The 9,070-nt window shown below is 36.3% G+C and overlaps 2 protein-coding genes and 1 long non-coding RNA gene across 3 annotated transcripts in view; 1 reads left to right on the forward strand and 2 right to left on the reverse strand.

Annotated features, from left to right (window-relative positions):
- spg (dedicator of cytokinesis spg) overlaps positions 1–4,676 on the reverse strand; it is a gene marked incomplete at its 3' end in the record, with an annotated part of 46,721 nt that extends 42,045 nt beyond the window's left edge. Inside the window, exons 1-4 of the mRNA XM_028313973.1 lie at positions 4,491–4,676; positions 3,722–3,805; positions 3,311–3,504; positions 2,628–2,776 (exon numbers count right to left, since the gene is read on the reverse strand). Of these exons, the coding sequence (XP_028169774.1) occupies positions 2,628–2,776; positions 3,311–3,504; positions 3,722–3,805; positions 4,491–4,527 (464 nt within the window). The remainder of the gene's footprint in view (positions 1–2,627; positions 2,777–3,310; positions 3,505–3,721; positions 3,806–4,490) is intronic.
- Positions 4,677–6,729: 2,053 nt separating this feature from the next.
- On the forward strand, positions 6,730–7,840 carry LOC114359546 (uncharacterized). Its single transcript, XR_003656434.1, has 2 exons — positions 6,730–7,059; positions 7,154–7,840. It is a non-coding gene; the product is annotated as an uncharacterized LOC114359546 (long non-coding RNA).
- Positions 7,841–7,995: 155 nt separating this feature from the next.
- LOC114359545 (uncharacterized) lies at positions 7,996–8,559 on the reverse strand. The gene is made up of 2 exons (XM_028313975.1): positions 8,449–8,559; positions 7,996–8,188 (listed from the first exon to the last, which is right to left on the reverse strand). The coding sequence occupies exons 1-2, from the start codon at positions 8,501–8,503 to the stop codon at positions 8,007–8,009; spliced, it is 237 nt and encodes a 78-aa protein (XP_028169776.1). The 5' UTR covers positions 8,504–8,559; the 3' UTR covers positions 7,996–8,006.
- Between the last annotated feature and the right edge of the window lie 511 nt (positions 8,560–9,070).

Here is a 9,070-nt window from a genome sequence, read left to right on the forward strand (position 1 = left end):
ATTATACCTTGTTTGTCTCAAAATTGAGTTTAAATTGCATTTAAAATATTTTCTAACGTTTTGGATACACCAATCCAAATGTTGGCCCAGTGCCAATTATATAAAATCCATTTATTGGCACGGGTGTCAAACATTGGTTAAAAAGGTGCCAATAAAAAATATTCTCTTTTCAGCCACTTTCAAAGCCTTTCAAAATCTTATTCCACTATTCCCCGTTGACAATCCCCGTCAATAGGGATTAGTGAACTTTTTGTTCATTAATCCCCGTTAACGCCAATGGAGTTTATAATGGGGATTAATGAACTAAAAAGTTAATTAATCCCCAGTACGTTAAAAATAAAATACTAATGTAAGAATCAGGTACCTTCTATTTATTATTGGATAAGAACTCACTTACTATTCTTATTATCAAATTAAATTAAATTTAAGACTGATTACAAAGCTAGGTATTAATTTACACCATTTTTATCTTGTTACATCTTGGCCCAAATTTGTATGTAATCGTTTCCATCTTCTTTTAAACGATGAATGGGGAATAACGATTCAATATCCATAGTGCTTTCGGTTAATCAAGTAAGTGTTAATTTTTTTAAGTTTTGTAATCAGTCTTAAATTTAATTTAATTAGATAATAAAAATAGTAAGTGAGTTCTTATCCAATAATAAATAGAAGGTACCTGATTCTTACATTAGTATTTTATTTTTAACGTACTGGGGATTAATTAACTTTTTAGTTCATTAATACCCATTATAAGCTGCATTGGCGTTAGCGGGGATTAATGAATAAAAAGTTCACTAATCCCCGTTGACAGGGATTAGTGGAATAAGCCTGTGAAAGGCTTTGAAAGTGGTGCCACGGTCTACTATACAATTCAGATTGAAACATCCTGATCATCGCTCTAAGCCCGGTCCGTTCACAGTTTTAACTGACGAGGAAGAACAGCTTTTTGTTGACTGGATAAAATAAAAATCAGTAGCAAAAAAGGATTTCCGAAGAGAAAAGAAGATTTAATAAAAGTGTTTATGGAAAGTTTAAAACCATATTTAAATATAAGCGTTTGAACTGATATGGTATGTTCCTATACAAAAAAAATGTTACTTTTCTTTTAACAAAGGATTTTATTTTGTTTATTTCTATCATGAATCTCTTTAAAACCTCTACATAAGACCTAGCAGCTATTTTTCAGTCTTGCGAGAACAGTGCCAATAATAGGTAATTATCACTGCCAATAAAAGGTTTGGCTATGCCAACAACTGGTATTTTGAGGTAATTTTTTAAAAGGTACACTATATTGAATAAATGATTTAATTTATTAATGATAAGTACTTTATAATATTCTCCAAAGATTAAAAGACCAATATAAATAAATGTTTCTTTCTTTGATAAAACATATTTTTACATGCAAATTTTACCGGTTTTGTGAAGTAGCTGCTTAAAGTGCCAATAATTGGGTGGTTTACCCTAGATATTAAAATGTCTATCTGCAGTATGCCTGTGACAATACCTATGTTAATTTTAGATTACTAGATTATGCTTATTGTAAGCATGAAGTAGTTAGGAGATACGATTCATCATTCCTGCATTGAAAGTTATTTGATCGTATCTGATTATTTTGTACAATTAGGAAGACTGCTCTTGTGACAATAATCGAGGTAATTTGTGTATTTTCTTGGAATTAAACAATATAAAATAATTTAATTTGTTTTTATTCACCAGAAATCCCTTATACCCCCTGTACACACAAACAAGTATTATATTGTTATGGTAAGATCAGATCTACGAAAAAGAAGCGAGAAGGTAAGTCTAATGTGAAGCTAGAGAAATTTTATTTAATCCACCACCATAAATATTTACGCCTACGAATTAAAAAATACCTAGTTTCAGTTATAATGTATCTTTTTTTAGTGCAGAAGTTAGTTTTGTAGTGGTCAGAGCTTAAAGTCCGGTCGCCGAGCATGTAGAATTTCGTCTAATGACCCCAAGCTACCCATCCTTATCGCTCGCGCGTAATTATATTGCTATCGTGCTCGCACACTCACTGCGACCGCCCGTCGCACATTTTGCTCGGTGCTCGGCGACCGGACTTTAGTGAAAAGTCGTGGATTCAGGTGCCACAAGAGGCAGTAATTATTTTCAAGATTTCAAACATTTGTCTGTACGTTTATGGTAGGCGTTGACATATTGATGTGATTCCGCAGTGCCAGTAATGAACAATTTACACGGCTTGCTTTTAGCTACGCGATAAGACCCGATTGCGAGCTACTAGTGCAAGCCAAGTGCAACCTTTGGGCCTAGACAAAGTGCACATTATAATTGCAAACCAGTTGAAAGGCCTATTTTTTTGTATGGAGTTTTGACGGATTCGATTTTCGATTCGATCAAAAAGTGCAACTTGTCTAGGGGTCTTATTTCAGTAGCAATTACGTCATCACAACGCAGTCCAGTTGCCCGTTTTTTACCACAAGCTATACTCGTGTATACAGATAATGACACAGCAAGGCCAACTGTTGTCTTATGTAGTTGAAATAATACAAACTTGCAACAACAATGTTTAGTCTGATATGACACCTTAAATCTGCATAAACTGGTAAAGCAAAATGAGCAAACAGACCAAAAAAGCCACTAACCTGTTGCCCCAGTCTAGCTTTGCAACCAGCTTAAGCCTCAGTGCTCTCGTCTGGTCCTGCGTCAGAGTGCCAGCCAAAAGAGCGCGACGCCCACTCAGCAGCTCTCTCATCACTTTGGCTACAGCGCTGAACCGGTACGTCTCTCGCTCCTGAAAAGTAAAAATTCAATTTTCTAAATCGTAATTTTGTAAGATACTCGCTGTTACACTTGAAGTGACAACCCTAGCGGGAATAAGTATCTGTAAATAGTGCTTGATTTTAGAGGAAATAAGAATCGAATTCAGTATGTAACTATTACTTTTTTAGATGGTTACCAATATGAAATACAAAGGAAAATTGCCATTCTTATTGAGATAAATAAAATGTACAATAAGTATGAATGGCAGGAAAACATTATAGTTAGTTATGTTAAGCATGGCTAAACGCTGAGTCACATGTTACAGACAAAAGATTTACTAAGCATAAAAATGTAAAATATGTATTTGCAAAGCACATACACATAAGTGGAGCAACGTCATCAGTCAGTATTGTCATAAAATTTAATTTTATTCCTACTATACAATTTACATCTTGTCCTTCATGCATCACTGGTGTTGAAGCAAGTTCTCAGATTTACAAACGTATCTGATTATGAACTGTGAAGTAGGCAATGTGATCAAGTAAAAATTTATATCAGGACTTACCACATAAAGCTTCTTCCACAATCGCGCCCATTCTCTCAAAACACTTGCTATTTCTCGGACCAAGGGATCATCTTTGAGTTCTGCAATCGCATTGGGGCCTGTCCCCTTGACAGTGCATGGTCGGATGGATATAACACAGGCAGGGAATATGCCCCAGGCAGACCTGTTCTTAACACTGAAGCCCCGATACCAACCTACAATGTTGGAAGTAAAAACACTCATTGTAAGTTGCTTCATTCATTCAAATACCCTGCTCAGAACTACAAAATACTTTTTAATATTAGATTTTAGGCAGCAAAATTAGCACTGAGACTTATTTTCACTGAACTAAGTAACCAACTTTTGGGCTGGCTATATTTTAGCATTCTTTGCACAGATATGGATAATGAATAAATAAATACGAAAACGAACCTCCATTTTCTTCTAATATTTGGACCGTTTCTCCAATCTCAAGTGGCAAGCCTGAGCGGACATCTCCCTTCCAATTATAAACACCTGGAAGTAAATTTAAGTATACAATATTAACACCATTTATTACCAATACCAATATTGACTCATTAAACTGAAAAAAAAAAATAGAATGCGCAAAAGAAATTCAGCCTGTTCCATGTTATGACTGAAAGCTACACTTGAGTAGTGTATGGCTGGGTTTTTGCACCATCTTACTTTAACTTTGACAAACAAAAAATCTGACAAACTCCATACAAAAAACACCGGTTATCGTTAAAGCTATGGTCAAAGTTAAGTGAAGCAACTCAGCCTTAGACTCCACTGCCTCACAGTGCTCCACATCTACCAGTGGCAGCACTGAGCAGTGATCACAGTGCTTTATCTGAAGTTCATACAATAGGTCCACACCTGAGTCAAGCAAGACTAATCAACTGTTGTATGATCTTCTAATAGAAGCTCCTCAAACCAGGATTTCATAGGACCATTAGAAGAGCATTGTTATGTAAATAATTAACAAAAATAATAGGGCTGTGTTGTTTTTTTAATAATGATGGGTAAGTATAGGCAGGCACCCTAACAAAGTATAATGTTAATGTTAACTATTATAGTACTAGGGATCTGTTCTTTAGAGCACAAGTGACTTAATATTCTAGACATGTTATTGCATATCCGTTTTTATGGACAGGATGTGTATCGTAATGCTGCTGATTGAATTAAAACGTCAACTTACCGACTCCTAATTTAGGAGTTTTCAAGGGGACCCACATCTCTGATACGAGAACCACTACACTCACTATAATAAAATACTGAAGTATCAATCATGCATTGCAATTTTGATTTATTTATTCATTGAATTACAAGATTTTCTTTCAACAAAAAACTAAGCTCTCACAAATTGTTGACATCCAGTCGCGGAACAAATACACACAGATAACAAATATTAAGTGCAGAAACCTCAAAACCCAGTATTGATGGTAGCGCCCCTCCTGTAAGTGTCTTATCCCCTCGCGTTCAACGTGGTAAAAATCGGAACTAATAATCGTATTGATAAAAGCGCCCTCCTGACAAAAGGTACGTTTGGCCGAAAATAGTGCTTGTTAGAAATTGTTAGCTAAATCCTTAGGATTAATAAAGCTTTATTAATCTAAGGCTAAATCACAGAATATAAGTACTGCTAAATGGCGATCGCCATGGCAACCGCCGAAAACTTTAGCATGTTTGTGGCGAAGCCACACGTTCGTTTGCTAACTTCAAAAGTGACGTTTTTCCATACATTTTTTTAAAAGTATTAGCGTACTAGCACTTAAATCATTAAATGACGACATTTTTCTTATACTAGCGCTATTTTCGGCTAAACGCCCCTAATGTCATAACTAGATTCTAGTGATGCCGCAGGTAAAAATAAACGTTTCATCGTACTGGAATCGTATAGTCATCGGATTTCATCGGGTTACAACGCGCGAATCAATTCCAATAATAATTAATTGCGATATTTTTTATATAATGAAGTGATGTTTAATTTTTTAAATCTTTACTTGTTTTCTTTAAATATTTTGCAACTTTGTGCAAGTTTCGGCTCTTTAATTGTAATCTTATAGATTTTATCTATGACTAAAGTAGCTTGGAAATATCGATGCCAACAGCTGGTATCTGACAGAATGATGGCCTTTTGATAGTTTAGGGGAATATCCAACACAGGACAGTCTAAAAAAGATTAATTTCATTCTTCTTCACTTCGTCAATGTCGGTAAACCACTGAGCAAATCGATTGTAGATTATGTAAGTATGTTCATCATTTGAGGAAACCAATGTGTGTCCACCATTGGACATAATAATATCAGCAATTGTTGGCAATCGCAATTATTTATTGTGATATCCGGTGGGAAGTGACGTCATTGCCGCCGAAAAATCAAGATGCAGCCGGAAGTTGTCGTAACTCGCTGTAGATGGCGCCACCCGGCGTAGATGGCGTGACTCGTCGTAGATGGCGCCACTGCGGCGCTCGGGCGAGTTAATAAAAGAAGCTACGCAGTCGTCGGAGCGCCACTACGTTTTCGTACCTCGAAGTGTAAACTTGAATAGTCGGACGGAGTTATTTTGATTATATTTTGAGTGTAACTGGTTACGCAGATGTACGCTCAACTTTAGTTTATTTTTGTTTCCCAAATAGTTTTGTCTGCAGGTAGAAAACTGTTTGGTTTCCACATCTCTGTGGTCATTCTTGGCGTTTCTGAACGTCAAGCTTTGACACACTTCACCGTAAGAACTTAAACGCAACGCACATCTTCGCAGTGTCGCGAGTGAAAAAACCGCACTTTTATCTCCCGCAAATCGCATCATAACGCACAACGCATACGCAGCAAACGCATCTCCGCATTCAAAGCCCAAATTGCTCGTGACCTGAACCCCCTGCAGGGGAAGTGAAGCCGATCCATCTTCATCCCGGAGTGTCCCGGTGCCAGCAGTGGTCGAGCTGACGGAAGGGGACCCGAGATTGGCTCAGAGGTTAGTGGGACCAACTATTTCTCCTCTGCAGGCAAAATCATTTGGGAAACGTAANGTGGCTATTTACACGCCACACCATAACTTTTGTAATTATTTTAAAGTTAAATATATTTAGTTCAGTAAAGGCGTTGTTTCACTTTTTGTTTACACAATATTCAGTTACTTGCGATATTTAGCTAATCCAAACAGGCATTACCTTGATTAAGGTATATTTTGTTAAATTAAAATATATGCAAATTAGAATAATAATTAATTAACTATGGAAATTACACTTACGCGACAAAATTATTTTATTCACAATCAGCTAGCATACATTTTACAAAATAAAATTTTGTTATTGTAAACGAGACGCGTGCAATCCGAGCGAAATACGATGACTTTACGATTGCAGTACGATGAATCTATGAGTTTATGTTGCGCCCATCTCTAAAATCCACGGTATTACAGACATTGTTGACATTAATGACGTTTAAAAAGTGGCACGCTTGCTTGAATGATAATAAATAATATCATACAAACAAATCGAAGAATTTTTATTATTAACTTGTGGAACTTGTGCGTGGTATAATAGTCAAGAACTACATTCTATTCCTTATTTAAGACAAAAGGCATCTCTAAATATGTCTGATGATTTTATACCTTTAAACCAAAGCACGCCAGTTCAGGGGAAATGGCAAAATAGAAGTCATAACAACCGAGGACACAATCAAAATCGTTTCCAGCAACACAATCAACGGCGGGGTGGCCACAATAACAGATGGGGAAATAACTCTCACAGGAGTAGCAGTTTTGGTGTAAGTATTTTAAGTCATCTCTTATAATCAATGTAATCTTTACAATAAGTCGTACAAAATTATCTTAAAAGTTCATGTTCACTTTTGATTTCAGAGTGACTCAAACAGCAGCTACGGACACGATAAGAGTAACATTGAATCTTATCTCCACCCATCAATGCTACAAGACCCTTGGGAACATCTGAGACAAGCTAAGAATTCGTCATAACACTCAGACAAGGTACATTAACTTATTCCTTTTTGCTGGCCAAAGATTTGAATCATTGGGTGCATTTGGCTGAAAAAAACATTTGGAAGCTATGGCTAGCGCTGATAAAAAACTAATAACTATGCAGTTGTCAGCAAGGACACATTTGCTAACTTCAATAGTGATGAGTTTAATTAATTTTGTAACAGTGACAGTAACCGCTTAGCGATAGCCATTTTGCTTATAAGCACTTCTGAGCGCTTTTTTCTGCCAAACGCACCCATTGTGTTTTAATTTGTACAATCGGTATGCCCTTGTGTGTATGTGATATAGTACAGATTTGTATGTTTATAGCGAAAATCATATTTCCATATTTTACAGTACCTAGTGTTCATCACACATTTAAACTTTTTGTAATAATTTTGTAAATAAAGTCCTGACTAGTGTACTACTTTGTGCAGCAATCTTTTAATGTACAAAGTACAACAAGGGTATGTTTAAATTTAAGACTGTTGTTAATTATAATAGGCTATTCATGTCATAACACACTGAATTTTCATGTTATAGGTGCTTAATTTGTATGTATGTATGTTATATAAACTTACATTTTGTTAGAAATAAGTGTAAAAATACATAAATTATGAGTTGATCGACTAATGCATTTTATTTACGGTTTATAATCACATATGAAAAAGTACCTTCTTAAGAATAATTTTGTATGCAGAACAGAATAGAAGAAAACAACAGAAACCAATGAAAATTATACTTTATGGTAAGCACACTCTTTCACACATTTCTTGGTGACAACATCCCTGACGGTGCCAGGGTTGCACCAGCAATCGCAGTAGTGTTCGGGACGGTAGTGTGCTGAGTGCTGCGGGGTGCAGATAATCTCAAAGCTGCAGTCCGGCCCTGGGTTGTATTCTCCGGGGGGACACTCGCCTGAAATTAAGTGTAGGTTAATATAACAAAGTCCACTGACGCAGACCGACAACCTTATAGATAGCAGGAAGGCCCTGGATACATGACGCTACCAACCGGGCAATATAGAAATCATTGGGGGACATCACATATTGAATTGAGGAGAATTGGTGTTTCTTCTATGCTTATCTATGACAGATACTGAGTCATTCATGTTTTTTACGTTAAAATGGGTGTGCGGTTTTAACCTAGTGTATAAATAACTAGTTCAGGTAACTTACCCATAGCACTTATTGCTAAAGTGGCAATCACCAGAAGTATGATACAAACTCTCATGTTGATTTGTTACTGTTTAACTGATACAATAACAACGAATACAAGCTTGGGATTCTTATATACGCCACTTAAGCACCTAAATAATAATCTTAAAAACCTGTTTCTTCTCGATTCAAGTACCTAAATTAACGCCGGCAGCATATCGGACAATAATTAAATTTTTATTGTAAAACCACACTTATGACAACTGCAGAAGGTGCCCTAGTATTTCTCTCGATTTGCCTGAGCCATGAGCTTGCTTGCATTCTCTGCAGTGCTGGATTAAGACTACTTGATGGCAATGCCACACCTGTGCCCCCTCGTTAACTAGTATCGATCTTTACATAAAAAAATAACGTAATAGGTACACAAAGAAATGCGAATTTTTCGGGTCTTTAATTCTCGGAAAATAGTTTTATGTAGTAGGTACCTAACAAATATTTTGTGTTCTTTTTGGTGCCCCCCAAGACGTGATACCCAAAGCAAATGCTTAATTTGCTTCTAAGGGTTAATCCGGCCCTGTTGCCCTACTCTTTCGTGGCTGGCGATATACTGTTATAAATTAATAAGAACTTTTGTTCGAGGTCA

This window comes from Ostrinia furnacalis, unplaced genomic scaffold (genome assembly GCF_004193835.3).
Source record: "Ostrinia furnacalis isolate ACB-3 unplaced genomic scaffold, ASM419383v2 OfSCF4451, whole genome shotgun sequence".
Taxonomy (NCBI): Eukaryota; Metazoa; Arthropoda; class Insecta; order Lepidoptera; family Crambidae; genus Ostrinia; species Ostrinia furnacalis.